At 41.7% G+C, this 16,148-nt stretch overlaps 1 protein-coding gene across 1 annotated transcript in view; it reads right to left on the minus strand.

Annotated features, from left to right (window-relative positions):
• Positions 1–1,335: 1,335 nt before the first annotated feature.
• Positions 1,336–16,148, minus strand: part of LOC117510053 (TBC1 domain family member 10A-like) — a 91,539-nt gene continuing 76,726 nt past the window's right edge. Inside the window, exons 4-9 of the mRNA XM_034169668.1 lie at positions 14,839–14,945; positions 14,638–14,752; positions 14,502–14,567; positions 14,149–14,338; positions 8,025–8,179; positions 1,336–3,138 (exon numbers count right to left, since the gene is read on the minus strand). Coding sequence (XP_034025559.1) covers positions 2,653–3,138; positions 8,025–8,179; positions 14,149–14,338; positions 14,502–14,567; positions 14,638–14,752; positions 14,839–14,945 — 1,119 coding nt within the window. The 3' untranslated portion in view covers positions 1,336–2,652. The remainder of the gene's footprint in view (positions 3,139–8,024; positions 8,180–14,148; positions 14,339–14,501; positions 14,568–14,637; positions 14,753–14,838; positions 14,946–16,148) is intronic.

Consider the following 16,148-nt stretch of genomic DNA (forward strand, 5'->3'; position numbering starts at 1 on the left):
ATTGAAAGGATGTTTGGGGATGATGAAATCATTTTTCAAGATGATAATGCATCTTGCCATAGAGCAAAAACTGTGAAAACATTCCTTGCAAAAACACACATAGGGTCAATGTCATGGCCTGCAAATAGTCCGGATCTTAATCCAATTGAAAATCTTTGGTGGAAGTTGAAGAAAATGGTCCATGACAAGGCTCCAACCTGCAAAGCTGATCTGGCAACAGAAATCAGAGAAAGTTGGAGCCAGATTGATGAAGAGTACTGTTTGTCACTCATTAAGTCCATGCCTCAGAGACTGCAAGCTGTTAGAAAAGCCAGAGGTGGTGCAACAAAATACTAGTGATGTGTTGGAGCGTTCTTTTGTTTTTCATGATTCCATAATTTTTTCCTCAGAATTGAGTGATTCCATATTTTTTTCCCTCTGCTTGGTCTAAAAACGTAACCGTTACTGACTGCCACAATTTTTTTTCCTGATTTCTTATAGCGTTTCTTAAAGCCAGAAAGTTGCCATTTGAAATGACTTTAGTTTTGTGTCATGTCTGTGATCTGCTTTTTTTCTAAAAAATTAAACAACTGAATGAACATCCTCCGAGGCCGGTGATTCCATCATTTTTGCCAGGGGTTGTAGGTTATATTTTTGTAAATTGAACAAAATTGGATCTGGTTTGTTCGCTATTTTAATGTATGACAGTTCACTCACCCAGCTTGCTGGCGCCTTAAAACATGTCTCAAAATGTCCAGCTGAAGTCAGAAAGACAAACTCAATTTGTTCCGTTCTTGGTTTGTAACCTTCAGTTTCCACTGCACTTTCATTTAAAAGCACTACTTTGAAATTTTGTACAAAACATTTAGTCTTTTTTCTAGTAATTATATCAAAATTTTAAATTTGTGCCTTTGACATATTCAAATACAATTTAATTCAAATATCTTGTCTCAAAATATATCAGGAAGTCTACATATTCAAAAATACTATTTTGTACAAAGACTATTAATTTTTTTAAATTAACTGACAACAGGAGATTGTCAATGTAACGTTACTCCAACCAGTAATAATGTCACTGTTGGATTAACATTAGATTTTTTACTGAGCGTTCAGGGGGTCCACAGTGGATCCTGGAAACCCACAAGACAGATTTTACAATCTGACATCGATTCTACCTGCATGCCAAACTGGCTGGATGCTGAGATTTAGTTTTATTTATTTTTGTATATTTGTTGTGTATGACAGTTGTTTACGTGTGTACTGTTGCATTACTTTGTGACCATGTTGTTGTGTGACCTTCTTGGCCACACAGCAGAGGGAATCCTGCAGAACTGGAAAATACATTGAACGAAGGATGGAGCAGGTCCGCCACCTGCTGTTGAAAATAAGACACTGCACAGACCAAAAGGCACAGAGATATTCTGGTGCATTAGTTATGATGACTGCGGGGCAGGGGCGGTTACCAAGTGGTTAGTGCGCTTGGTTTCGGTGCAGGAGGTTCCCGGTTCAAACCCCACCCCTGCCACATTTCTCCATGCAGATCCACCTTGGACCATGAGTGCAAACAAGGGAGCAGCCGAAAGGTCTTACTAGTTATGATTACTGCAGACAAACATGCCACCAAAATGCTTTTGCCAAACTTTTATTTGTAGAACCTGGTGACGATGCTTGTGTGGTCCTCGGTGGAGACACATCACCAGTTTATCCTCGTGTGAGTGAAAGCAAACGTTACTACTTTTTTAGTGTTAAGATATAATGTACAAAGCAAACGCTCAGATGTCCCACCGTGGCGTAACACACCGCTGAGTGAGATACTGTATCACACATCGAAGAGCTGTCCTCACGACAACACAGAGGACACCGGGTCCGACCCACAGGCACATCTGGGAAACATCAGGTGTGGAAAAACAAGAGGAATAATGATCACGTAAACGTTATCCTTCAAAAGATCTTTTTTAACGACACCAGACTGCTAATAATTAATCAATATGTAAGAAGTTAGAAAACAATCTGTCTCCACACTAAAGTAAAAAGATTGTCCCGAAGCATTTGACAAGTCTCCCAATCCCAAACAACAAGTTACAAATATCCCAAATAAAGCCAATCCCTCATAAGTGCAATAACAGAATAAGCAGGCTGCAGGTTAGTGAGGTCACGAGAAGGTCAGCAGCGTTTTACCACTGTGCACACTCACATAAAAATCACAAAATCTTGCACTTGGCAAACAAGCGCTGCTATGCTGGTTAAACTCTTATAAGGCAGGAATGTGTCATATTGAGGAAAGTTTGATGCTTCACGCATCAGAAACGTCTGAGTATTGAAGGTTGTACACACACACACACACACACACACACACACACACACACACACACACACACACTCCCACTTAGAGTGACTTCTTCAAAGTCTCCCAACATTGCTGGATTTGGATTTTCAAACATAGAACATTGAAAGAATTGCAGCTGGGCAGTGCAAGACTGCCACCTGGAGTCTAAAACTGAATAAGCTGGAGTATAAAAGTGTAGAAAAAGCTGTGGCACTTTACTGGTCCTGAAGTCCAACTTAAACCTTGGAGAAATGATTGTGGAATATTCAGACAGAAGTCTCTCTCGAACAGGTTTGTGGCATCAGGAGGTCACCCCTGAACACCGCGGAGGGTGAGGCTGGGAGGAGCTACAGGTACGTGTCCTGCTCGCTGCAGCTGAGGCTATGTGTGGACTGCTGCTGTGGACATTCTTTGGCAGGAGGGTCGGGCTGCTGCTGAGAGACGTCTGGAGTCTCTGACAGGGTCCCTGGCACCGTGCCGCTGGCAGGAGGTGGCGCAGGTGGGGTGGCAGGCGGGGGAGGAGGGTCAGTGGGTAGAGCGTATGGATTTGGGATCTCCTCAATTGGCTTGGGCCTGTGGCTGCTTCTCTTCTTGCTTTTCTTCTCCTCCTTGCTCTTCCTCACCTTCAGTGTGGACTGCGGCGTATTGATTATGATGGTGGGGTTCTGCTGCAGGTCCTGCTGCCTGGGCGGCTCTGCCAACATGATGAGCCGGGCGCCATGCATTCTGGGAGGCGATTTGAAATTCAGTTCCCCATGGTTCTTCTTCCAGCATTTGAGCTGGATGTGGTTCTCCCGTTCCACGTCTCGCGCCGTCACCGGCACCTCCAGAATCTGCCACAGAAACAGACGGGTCAGTTCAGACAGAGAAGCTGTGAAATTACACAAAGACATCAAAGTGACATTTCCTGTGCGCTCTGAAGCCTCCAGTCAGGGTTCCAGGAGTCCTCGGTCACAAAGTGCCGTCCCGCTCCGGCTGAGCTGCCATTTGAAATAAACCGGCCCCACTGGAAAATATGTCTCGCCCCTCTTTGGCCATTGTGTTAATAAAGTGACTTGTCAGTGAAGGCCACAGCGGTCATCCACAGTGAAGCAGCTGATGAAGAGCAGCTTTGTTGGTCTCAGCGGTCTGGAAATCCGCACGTCAGAGGAAGCAGACCCGAGCCAGCCAGCTCTCGTCTCAAAGCCTCTCTGTCTCTTCATCTGTGGACACTCGCTCCACATCCACCACTCACCCTCAACTCCAGCAGGTCACTGAAGAACTTCATCAGTGAAGTGTTGGACTTCAGGCAGCACAGTGGTTAGCACTGTTGTCTTACTATTGTCGTAGGATCGATTCCCACCTGGTCCTTTTCTGTGTGGAGTTTGCATGTTGTCCCCGTGTCCACGTGGATTCCCTCCACATTAAATTCCTTTTAACTGCACTATTTCCATTTAATTTTTAGTTTTGTGATTAACATAGGGATTAAAGCAAAAAAAAGAAAAAAACTTCTGATTTTCTTTCATGGCCCAATCATAAACTGTTCACATCGCTGCTCTTTTATCAGACATAAGTAGGGTGAGGTAAAAAAAAAAAGTGAAACTGTCGATGGATTGTGAGTGCTAACGGGGAGGGTGTGGAGGGGTGAGGGCCCCCTGTGAAAATGAGGTACCACGTGGTCTACTGAATCTACTGGTACCTTGTTTCCCATGTAACAAGAAATATACTCAAAACCTGGATTAATCTTTTTAGTCACATAGCACTACTATTATTCTGAACACTACTGTACATCAGCACTCGGGAATTTAACGGTTTCATGTTTTCTACCGGTTTACAACCAATGACTGAGGCAAAACACAGTTTTTACAAAGAAATGAACATGAACAGAATCAGTGAATAAAAAAGTTCCTTTGTCAAAATCATGAAAAAGATAAAAGAAAAAAGTGCAAAACTGATCTGAATTTTTAACTTTGACACTTAAAGAGAGGACGAGGATGTCCACGCGGTCTGGTGAGAAGGTGACAATAATCATTTCAAAACCGTTTGTGGATAAATACATTCATCCCGACTGATCAGCATTCACTCAGGTCCTGATCACAGACTGTCAGAAAACACGCAGAACCATCTTTTTTTTCTTAAGTTTGTTTGAGTGGAGTTGCACCGTTTCTTCCGAACAGACTGATTTTTTTGCTTACTTTAAAATCAATTCACCGTGATACAAAATCAAACTTATCTTTGCAATTAATGCGTGGCTCACACTGTGGGAAAATGTTGAGGACTGATTTAAACGGTACGCTTTTGGACACGTTAAAGGTCAGAACGATGTGTTATTGACATGGGACACGGTGGCTGATGAAGACGAAGGCAGTCATTCACAGTGGAGCTGCGGAACAATCCACAGATCAGTGTGATGGACGTAAAAATGAGATTTTTTCGGGAAATTTTCAAAAAAAGCATAAATCCAAGTTTCTTACTTACATGTTTAGGAGCTGCGTCTTTCAAGTTCCACTGGTGTAAATCTGGATGACCTCGTCTACAGTGCAGCCTGCTGTCCCTACATGCACGGGGGTCCCTGCGTCCGGCTGTTCACACTCACTGGACGTGTCCGGTCTGGCCACGGAGGAGTCGCACAAACTGGACATGTCCAGTGTGCGTGCACAGCCGGACTGTGCGTTCACAGCCTGTCCTATAAACTTTGCCGCTAACCCTGCCCCCTCGAGGCCAACTGTTAATTACTTTTCCAGTTGACACATTTTGTAATGCGACCTCCCCCTGAGGTCGCGGTAAGCACGAGTGTCATGTGTCTATAGGTGTCAGAAAAGGCTGAGTGATGGGGAGTAACATATACACTGGAGAAAGTCCCTGTCCTAGGGGATCAAGGACAGAACAGTTTTCCCTACATCCCCATACATTCAGCTTAACTCAATTACAGAGCAAGTAACTAGGAGTTGGGAGATCTGCCCCCCAAAGAAACGGGGAAGTAAATAGGAGTTGGAAACAATATCCAGTAAGTAAGTGTGAACTTGACACATTATTTATGTGCACTGCAAAAAATGGGACCACCCCCCTCCCAACCCCTATTTACTTGCACTGCCAAAAATGAGACCACGCTTGACCACACCCCACTACAGTTCAGTGATACAAGACTCCACCTACTATTATACACCCAACTCCTATTTAGTCTTCTGAAGGTTACAGACCCAGCTCCTCATTAGCACTCCTGGGAAGTGCTCGGCAGAAGTGGTAGAATACCAGGCATCTTCATGAAGGCAACTAAGTGGGATCTGGGAGCAAGAGACTAGTCAAACAAAATTTTGCCTGGGAGGAAAAGGATTAACTAAACCACAGTCACCAAATCCGTGCACGCACGCTTTCTGCTTCACTGTAAACCTGACAGGCTTTAAAACCACACATCACTTCATATACACACCAAGTCTGTTTTCTGGTGATATTACCTTCCTCATGATCAATCAGGTTGCGAACACACACACACACACACACATAAGTAATCACAGAGGTTTTACTCACTGTCACCTGTTTAATTCCTGTGGGGATGAGAGGGCCCTCCCTGCCCCCGTGTTAGAGCAAAATTCAACTTTTTACAAACAACAACAACAATAATAATTATTACAACAGGGTCCTCGTAGGACTTTTTCCTACTTGGGCCCTAATAACGGGAATAAATATACTTTTATCAACTAAAATATCATTCAGTCAGTAGTTTTACAACAATTCTACATTCAGTGAAATGGATAGGACATTAAAAAAAGTATTAAAAACATTAAGAAGCAGTTTGGATTAAAGATAAATTAAAGTGTGATTAATCTGCAATTAACCACAAGTTAAGGATGGACAATCATGCATTTAATCGTCATTAAATCGCATCTGAAATGTCTAAACGGTCTTGAGGGATTTATTATACACTGCTGTAAGTGTTTTTGCTGGGATTTGAGGTTCTCTTCCAAAAGCTTTAAGATCACGTGTGAATTTTTGTGAATGGTGTCATTTTTTGCCTAGCTTTGAGTGAATTTCATAGTTATCAGCACAAAATAAATAAATAAACCGCTGTACTCTTCCTACAACTCAAAATTCCATGAACAGCGCTCAGATGAAACAAACAAAACCACTGTAATCAAAATCTATCAAGAAGGAGTCTTGATCTATCAAAAATCTATCAAAAAGAACTTTCTATGAATTCAGCCGATCGCACATAAAGGAGGGGAAGATAAAAAAAAACAAAAAACAAAACAGTGACAGAATAATAATGCTGATGACCCAAATGGACCTGGTACTGTCTGGGTAGATGTTAAGGCCCAAACTCAATTCTCTTTTGTACCCCTTCCCCTTGGCCCTACGCCTACCCCTTTAAAACAAGGCGTAAGGTGAAGGTGTATGCCTCTAGCCCTATGAACTGAGACACCCCTCCGCCTTAGGAGAAAAAAAAATGCCTGTGTCAAACTGCCGTCTTCACTCTTTGTTAACATGGCAACCGAAATGCAACTTGTTGCAGTAGCCTGTTTGCTCTTTTTATTTTCTCGCCTTTCTGTGTAAATGCAAAGAAATATAAGAAGTTGCAGATTTCTTTGACATATCGCAATCCTGTCAGAGAATTTTGTGCTATTAATAATTAATTTAATTAATTCACAATTTATAATAATAATTAATAGTATTAATTAATTAATGTTAATAATCCTAATAATAATTAAGCATTAATAATAGTAATAATATTGTTAATTGATTAATCATTAATTGATTGAATACTAATTAAAATAAAGAAACACTTGAAATATGTCTGTGTGGAATGAATGTATACATGATACAAGTTTCACTTTTTGAATGGAATGACTGAAATAAATCAACTTTTTCATGATATGCTAATTATATGACCAGCACCTGTATGTATGTTTTGGCCTGCATCTAGTTCTGTTAACCTTATATTTCTATTTCAAATTCTCCCATTTTTTTTGCATCCAGCCCTATTACCTTTAGAAATTTCCTTGATAAATAATATCAGTCTGTTAGGACGTCAGAAATATCAGGTTAACAGAACTAGATGCAGCCCAGAACATACATACAGGTGCTGGTCATATAATTAGAATATCATGAAAAAATTAGAATATCATGAAAAAAAAAAAAAAGGATTTATTTCAGTAATTCCATTCAAAAAGTGAAAGTTGTATCATGTATACATTCATTCCACAAAGACTAATATATTTCAAGTGTTTATTTCAATTACTAATTAATTAATTACTAATCAATCAATTAATGATTAATCAAAAATATTAATTATTACTAATATTGAGTAATTAGTATTATTAACATTAATTCATTAATTACTAATTAATGAATTAATGCTATTAATTATTCTTATTATAAATGACATGACATGATTGCAATGTGTCAAATAAATCTGCGACTTCTTCTATTTCTTTGGATTTACGCAGAAAGGCGAGAAAATTTAAAAAAGGCTACTGCAACAAGTTGCATTTCGGTTGCCATGTTAACAAACAGTGAAGACGGCAGTTTGACACGGGCAGGTTTTTTTTCTCCTAAGGCGGAGGGGTGTCTCAATTCATAGGGCTAGAGGCGTACACCTTCACCTTACCCCTTGTTTTAAAGGGGTAGGTGTAGGGGTAGGGCCAAGGGGAAGGGGTACAAAAGAGAACTGAGATTGGGGGTATGTGTTCATGGTCTCTCTGTGTCTGCGGTTTGAAGCGTGCTGGATGCCGTCTGCTCTTACCTGGTGAACCAGGAAGCCTTCCTGCATGTAGCGAGGCACGATGGCCCTGAGGAGCTCCATGGTCTCATACTGGCCCTGGCAGGCCTTCAGCTTCTCACGGCTCCCTAGCATGCATTTCAGCAGCACCAGCGCCACGCGGAAGATTATCTTCACTCCTGAGGGACAACCAACATCCAGATGACTGAATTCTAGAAGGTGACAGTCACCAAAGAAGGTCAACTCCCATGGCTCCAACAGTCGTTTAATGAAAAGACGGGCCGCCCAGTTAAATGCATCTCGTCTCATCACGATGCTATAGCACACGTTGTAGTGTAGTTGATAATTAAACTTTAAAGGACATGTTACACTGAAATCATAACATTTTGATTTAGTCTGTTAGTGACTATCCGATGATCCACCGGCATTACTTTGTGCCCTTCTCTGACCAGTTTCAAAGTATACAGCACTCGCAGCAAACAGCTACGGAGACGTCTAAAAACAAAATACTTGTGAGTACTTGTGTGTTTCCGACAGCAGTGACATGACTATTAGAAAAGTCCCAGCGTGCACATGAATGGAATGTAGCTGCTAATGTTAAGAACTGAGGCACAGATTAATTACAAATTTTACATAAGTGTGATGTCGTGTTATGCCGACTTGTTTTTAAGTGAAAACTGTTTATTTTGATGCAGTCACGGTAAAAGCAGCAGCCGTGACAAGATTTAGTGCAGCTGCAGCCATTAGCCATAAACGCAGTCCGTCAATAACAAGCTCTGCTCGAGGCTCACCTTTTTGCACAATTAATTATGAGTGTTGTAAGCAAAAAAAAAAATCTACAAAATACATCTGCTGCCGGAGAAAAAAACATCATGGAGAGTTCAAGTTCACAGAGGAGCCTCTCATCAGCTGCACAGCAACACGCACGCACGCACGCACACAGACACACACACACAAGTTCTAAATTCACCCTCAAAGTAAAAAAAAAAAGCTTGCTACAAAACACAAAAGGGCTAAAATCCTGAACATGCCAGACTCACCCAGAGGTAGATTTATTTCCAAATGTAAACACACGATCACATGCACGGTGGTGGCAGCGCTGCCTTTAATTGTGGCACGTTAAATAACATCCATTAACTCCTGGAAATAATGTATTCTGACTTTTTCCGATCTAACAAATCCATCTCCGTTTCAGGAAGTCTGTTAAAAACAGCTTCATGGTGATGTCCCCATGTCCATGTCCATAGCTTCAGTAAACCAGCATCCACACAAACATCATGTCACCACACTTTAAGTTCCAAAATCCTACACACTGAAAAAGTTAAGAGTTTCTGTAAATCTGAGCCATCACTTTCAAACGGCAGCTCAGAAGCTTCGTTTTTGGATGGAGCAGGTTTGTTTCCCTCTGTCTGTCAGTCATCGGGATGTTTCTGCTCATTCTAAAATGTGAGTCACACGTTTTTGGCGAGTAAGACATTCCTGAGGAATGCACCTGCTAACACTCAGAGTGAGTGGAATAAAATACATCAGAGATCACTAATTATTTGCACATGTGTGCGGAGACACTTACAGTCATGGGTACTTTTACAGTAGTGTTCAGAATAATAGTAGTGCTATGTGACTAAAAAGATTAATCCAGGTTTTGAGTATATTTCTTATTGTTACATGGGAAACAAGGTACCAGTAGATTCAATAGATTCTCACAAATCCAACAAGACCAAGCATTCATGATATGCACACTCTTAAGGCTATGAAATTGGGCTATTAGTAAAAAAAAAAGTAGAAAAGGGGGTGTTCACAATAATAGTAGCATCTGCTGCTGACGCCACAAACTCAAAACTATTATGTTCAAACTGCTTTATTAGCAATCCTGTGAATCACTAAACTAGTATTTAGTTGTATAACCACAGTTTTTCATGATTTCTTCACATCTGCGAGGCATTAATTTTGTTGGTTTGGAACCAAGATTTTGCTCGGTTACTAGTGTGCTTGGGGTCATTGTCATGTTGAAACACCCATTTCAAGGGCATGTCCTCTTCAGTATAAGGCAACATGACCTCTTCAAGTATTCTGACATATCCAAACTGATCCATGATACCTGGTATGCGATATATAGGCCCAACACCATAGTAGGAGAAACATGCCCATATCATGATGCTTGCACCACCATGCTTCACTGTCTTCACTGTGAACTGTGGCTTGAATTCAGAGTTTGGGGGTCGTCTCACAAACTGTCTGCGGCCCTTGGACCCAAAAAGAACAATTTTACTCTCATCAGTCCACAAAATATTCCTCCATTTCTCTTTTGGCCAGTTGATGTGTTCTTTGGCAAATTGTAACCTCTTCTGCACATGTCTTTTATTTAACAGAGGGACTTTGCGGGGGATTCTTGCAAATAAATTAGCTTCACACAGGCGTCTTCTAACTGTCACAGCACTTACAGGTAACTCCAGACCATCTTTGATCATCCTGTAGCTGATCAATGGGTGAGTCTTTGCCATTCTGGTTATTCTTCTATCCATTTTGATGGTTGTTTTCTGTTTTCTTCCACGCATCTCTGGTTTTTTTGTCCATTTTAAAGCATTGGAGATCATTGTAGATGAACAGCCTATAATTTTTTGCACCTGCGTATAGGTTTTCCCCTCTCCAATCAACTTTTTAATCAAACTACACTGTTCTTCTGGACAATGTCTTGAATGTCCCATTTTCCTCAGGCTTTCAAAGAGAAAAGCATGTTGAACAGGTGCTGGCTTCATCCTTAAATAGGGGACACCTGATTCACACCTGTTTGTTCCACAAAATTGACGAACTCACTGACTGAATGCCACACTATTATTGTGAACACCCCCTTTTCTACTTTTTTTTTTTTTTTTTTTACTAATAGCCCAATTTCATAGCCTTAAGAGTGTGCATATCATGAATGCTTGGTCTTGTTGGATTAGTGAGAATCTACTGAATCTACTGGTACCTTGTTTCCCATGTAACAATAAGAAATATACTCAAAACCTGGATTAATCTTTTTAGTCACATAGCACTACTATTATTCTGAACACTACTGTATGTTGTCTTACTAACTGGGACGTTATAAAAACGTGTGACATGTCCTTTAATAACTGGGAAATTAGTCAGGTCCATAAGTATTTGGACAGACAGTTTTTGACATGTTGCTTCCATTTGCCACCACAGTTGAGCTGAAATGAATCAAATTGTTCTTATTCTATCGACTGTCAGCTTTTTGTTCAAGGATTTTAACTCAAATATCACATTAACCATTCAGAAACTAGGCCTGATGCTGACTCCTTCAAAGCTGTCTGGGTGTCTTGGTGGCTTCCCTCATGAGTCTCCGTGCACGGTCACTGGGCTTTGGAGTGCAGCTTTTCCACAAAAGTCATACTGATAATCCACTCTGCACCCTGTGGATGAAAACCTGATTTAAAGTGCATGCAGAGGGCCGAGTCTATTCGCCTGACGGCCGGGGACACGAAGCTATGTTAAAATGTCAATTCCCCTGATTGTCGACTGAATAAGGCACAAATAGTCTATTCGTCCGACCATGGTCAGGCCAAAGTCTTGACATTTTGCTGAAATGGTGATGGGATGTGGCTTTCTATTTTTGCCCCCCTCCCCCTTAAATTTAACCATTACGTTTTTTTTGTTTTTGTTTTGTTTTTTAAGGTTGGTGGACCGGGTCTGTGCATGAATTTTTCTTTTAATCCCTCTTTCTCTGATTCAGCAGATGCATTTCAGCTGGAGGTTGAACATGCAAGCCTCACAGTCACTGTTGTTTTTTTTTTTTAAATTTATCGTGTTTGTGAAGCGTTGTGTGTTGCCCAAAAAAGCAAAAATTTAAAAGCGAAACACTCAGTGCAAGTCTGAGCAAAAGATAGAAGAAAGAGTGGACTTCTGCAGAGAGGATCTTCTTTCAGGGACTGTCCGTCAGTGTGGCCGGGGACGGAGCTGGGACTCGCCCGGTGTGAGGGGAGAGCTGAGCCCCTCACACCAGGCACAGAGGGACAGCAACTGGGCAAATAGCCACTCTCCATGTAGAGCGGAGAGCAGCCAGCGGACCAATGTTTTTTAAAAACAGACAAAGACACTGATTCACTTTAAATGTGCAGTCAGTCTATTTCAGATGATCAGCGTGGACCATCTTTCTCTTAAAAGGCTTTATTTTACTTGATGTGTTGCATTGGAAAGCTGTAGCTTTTGGTGCTACACTGATTAGCTCTTACACGGCTTATGCGCGTGTTCTAGTCTTCTTCTGTTTTCCAAATCCAAATGGGCAATCCGAGTCATCTGCTATGAGGACCCCTAAGAACCTATGGGCACTGCCATTTTGAATGTGGGCGCAATGCCATACCATCAGTTTCATCTGCCATGAGGACCTTGTCGTGGCTATGTCACTTCTGGTTTGCTTCTGCGTCAGATCAGTCATCAGCGTTGCTAAGCATGTTACTAAAACCTCACAAAGTACCTGGATGTGCAACCGAGCAAAAACGCACCTCAGATTTCAAAGTAAGTAGCATGTAGTGACCAAACAATTTAAATTCAAGCAAAAACAAAACCAAATAAATAAATAAATAAATAAATAAATAATAAGCTGGCTTTTAATACCTAGTGGTGCTGTGACATCGTCTGTGTCTCATATCACTCAGATTGTTTGTGTATTATTTATTCATTTATTTTTTTCTGTCTCTCCCTGTGGACAGCTTATAGGCATCTGTTTAAGGTAGAGAGTGACTCGTCTTTGTTGACATTTGTGAAGTTGGAGTTCAGAGCATTCTGCCTTGTGATAATAAAGCAAGTAGCATCTGACACAGACGTGTCTCGCATATCACTCAGACTGTTTGTGTATTATTTATTTCTTTAATTTGTTTCGTCTGTCCCCCATGAACACATTAGAGATAGGCATCTGTTTAAGGCAGAGAGTAACTCAACTTTGTCAACTATCTTTGTGAAATTGGCAGGTGAGATGTTTTGTGCCAATGATGATGATGACTTCAGAATAAAGGTTTTGAAAATTAATTCCCAAAATTTTCATAATAAAGGATGCACATCATCGTGCCATGTGCAAGACAAATCCAAAATCTGAGGCTGATATGACAAACCAGCCAGTGAGAAATGCGAGCCAGATAGATAGATAGACTGATAAATATAGATAGATGGGTGGATGTTGACTGATTGAGACTGGCCACTTATCTCACCACTCATATTTCTGTTGCCTGCGACAACATCAAAACTGATTGAGAATCTATGATATTCTTTAAATCACAGGCAGAATATTCAGGTAAGTGTGAAAATAACATACAGAATTAAGAATATTTTATTCTAGGCCATGTACTTTCTCTGCATCAAATTACTTTGATTTTTGTTGCAACGAAGTTGCGATCACCGGTGTCCCCGCCCATTCCAATACAGAAGCTGAAGGGTTATAGCCATGCGAATGGTCCCCAGAACCATTTTACTGAGGAAAAAAAAGTCTGAAGGACCTAAATGACATGGTGAGATGGTGCTTGACTCAATGTCGATAACATGAACATATTATTTACAGTTGTAAATTACATTGATAATTCAATAAATCTACTGATCTTGAGAAAACAGAAGTTTCTGTTGTTGATATTCTACTCAGCAATGATATTTTCATGAATACCTTTAATAAACCCACATGTATGTACCATTAAAGTCTACAATAGTTTATCATTAACAAATCGTGTCAGTCTATTCAAAGCACCTTCAACTCAAGCAATTTTGAACTATGACGTATCACATTCAATCGACATGATATATTTACAACAACCAACATCTCTGTTCGGTCCAAGGCTTTGCCTTATTTATATTATTACTTAATTGTTTCCATTACGTTGGCGTTCTATTGTGTATTTTATTCTATTCATTATTAATTATGATCACTGTGATTGCTGACACCTGAATACTTACTTTCATTCTCTTGTGTTTTACTTGGTTAGAATGACAAAGAATCACTGCTCGTTAAACCACAAGAAAAGCTTCATTGTGTCATTTTGTACAGACACAACACAGCAAAAAGTGTCGCCGTTTAAAGACTTACAGAGGACACATTCACAAGTGTGTCAGAGCGTGAGTGCTGTGTCCGGCTCTGTTCAGGTGAGTGAGTGTGTGAGCATATTACCATCACACAGGAACATGTCCCAGACACGCAGCACCGAGGCCCAGGGGAGGGTCCTGGAGAAGGCGCACATGAACCACTCAGTCATGTACAGGATGGGGTCGATCTTATGCTTCTCCAGATGGCGGAAAGCTAGCGGGCAGACGCGGCGCAGCAGTGCAAAGAGGATTTCTCCATCTAACTGGATCGCTTCCTGAAAGAAACAAAGAAGGAATCAGTGCAACAACAACAACAAAAACCCAGATCTGCCCGTGCACCACCGTCCACATGGACGGGACAGGAAAACATTACTACTCAGTTATTACCATGAAATAACTAAACCACAGTCAACGCTAACTGTAATCAAACAGTCTCACCAGGCCGGGACTGTAGTATCCAGGAAGGTACCGCTCACTGATCTGGACCAGACCCCAGAAAGCATCCTGTGCAAACAAACACGCATTAGAGGGACTCACATGGCCAGGATGATTCCTACAAACACGTCAGGCGTACCTCAGCGGGCATGTGCATGAGCAGCACGGCAGCAATGGGCGCCTGAGCCTGACAGTATCCCTCATCCGGTCTGTACAGAGTGTATGCTTTCAGAACCCGGAACAGGTCTTGCTGTCTGCAGAGGGGGTCGACACACAAACTGTAACAAACAGGTAAAACAACCACAAAGCCAAGGTTGATGACAGTGGCCTCAAACCTCACCCGTGTCCTCCCCGCGACACAAACATCTCGTGAAAAGGAAACTGTCGATGGAGGTCTTTCTCAATCACGTCCAGCCATTTGGGGTCGCCCGCCTGGCTGTCCAGCTCCTGGCAGAACACACGGACAAGGTGGAATTAACTCAAATGAATAAAGCCTATCTCTTCAATCAACAGACAGACTGCGCTGTGATGTCGGTCAGCATTTATCGCGCCACAGTGTGGGACCCATCAGGTTGAACCCCAGGAAACAGTGTACGTAGATATGGGACACACACTGGACCGCTTCGCTTCAAGATGTATTTCCAGACGTGGGTCGTAGAATGTCAAATGTTTTTCTGAGGCTGTCCTTGAACCCATCACACAGTGCGACATGAGACCGCCGTGCTCAGAACCATGACCAAAGATACGCCACGTCTCCTTCACAATAATAATCTTTCATCTGGGACAGATGGAATTCACAGGGTGCGTTCCTGGGCTTTAGTAGCATCGTATGATGGGACCATTAGGGTGGTCAGTATTCTGTTTACTTCTTATGCTGCAGCAACGTGAGGCTCTCTGGTGGACATTCACAGGGATTCGAGGTCTGTTTTACTTCAAAATTCATTTACATCTGTCAAAGTGACCCGCAAAGTTAGATTACAGATACCTACTGCTGTTAAATGTATTCCTGGGGCCACTGCCTCTCACCTTAGGGTGCTGACATTGCACAGGAATAGTTAGACAAAGGAACACAACAGTAGATATAGCCACATAGCTATTCACAATGGCGTCAATGATATTAGGATGAGACACTTGGAGGTCACAAAAATGGACATAGAGAGGAGTTGTGACCTCGCCAGAAAGATGTGTCGGCATCAATTAATAGTCTCTGGTCTCCTCCCCTCCCAGGGTAATAATGAAGTGTTTAGCAGGCTGATATCATTGCATAGGTGGCTGGCGCAATTGTGTAAACAGCAAGGCTTCTTCATTGATAACTGGTCATCTTTTTCGGGTCCATGTGGCTTGCTGATGCCAGACAGCCTTGACCCTACTGGAGAAGGCGCCGCCATATTATCTGCAAACATCAATAGAGCTCTACACTGAGGGTAACATTAGGACTCTACAGCAGGCCACGGAGCAGGTGATTCAAGAATTTTCAGGGCTTATGACTAATGTGGGTGTGAAATCCATTAGCTTAGTGGGGAAATTAGCGCAGAAAATCCACGAGGGTGCAGTTTATGTGGCAGGGAGGGAAATTCTTCAAGTTGAGAGTGTGGCCTGTTTCTGTAGACGTGTCCATAAAAGTCAGAGGTATATGTTTTACAAACATAT

Source organism: Thalassophryne amazonica, chromosome 5, assembly GCF_902500255.1.
Source record: "Thalassophryne amazonica chromosome 5, fThaAma1.1, whole genome shotgun sequence".
Lineage (NCBI taxonomy): Eukaryota > Metazoa > Chordata > Actinopteri > Batrachoidiformes > Batrachoididae > Thalassophryne > Thalassophryne amazonica.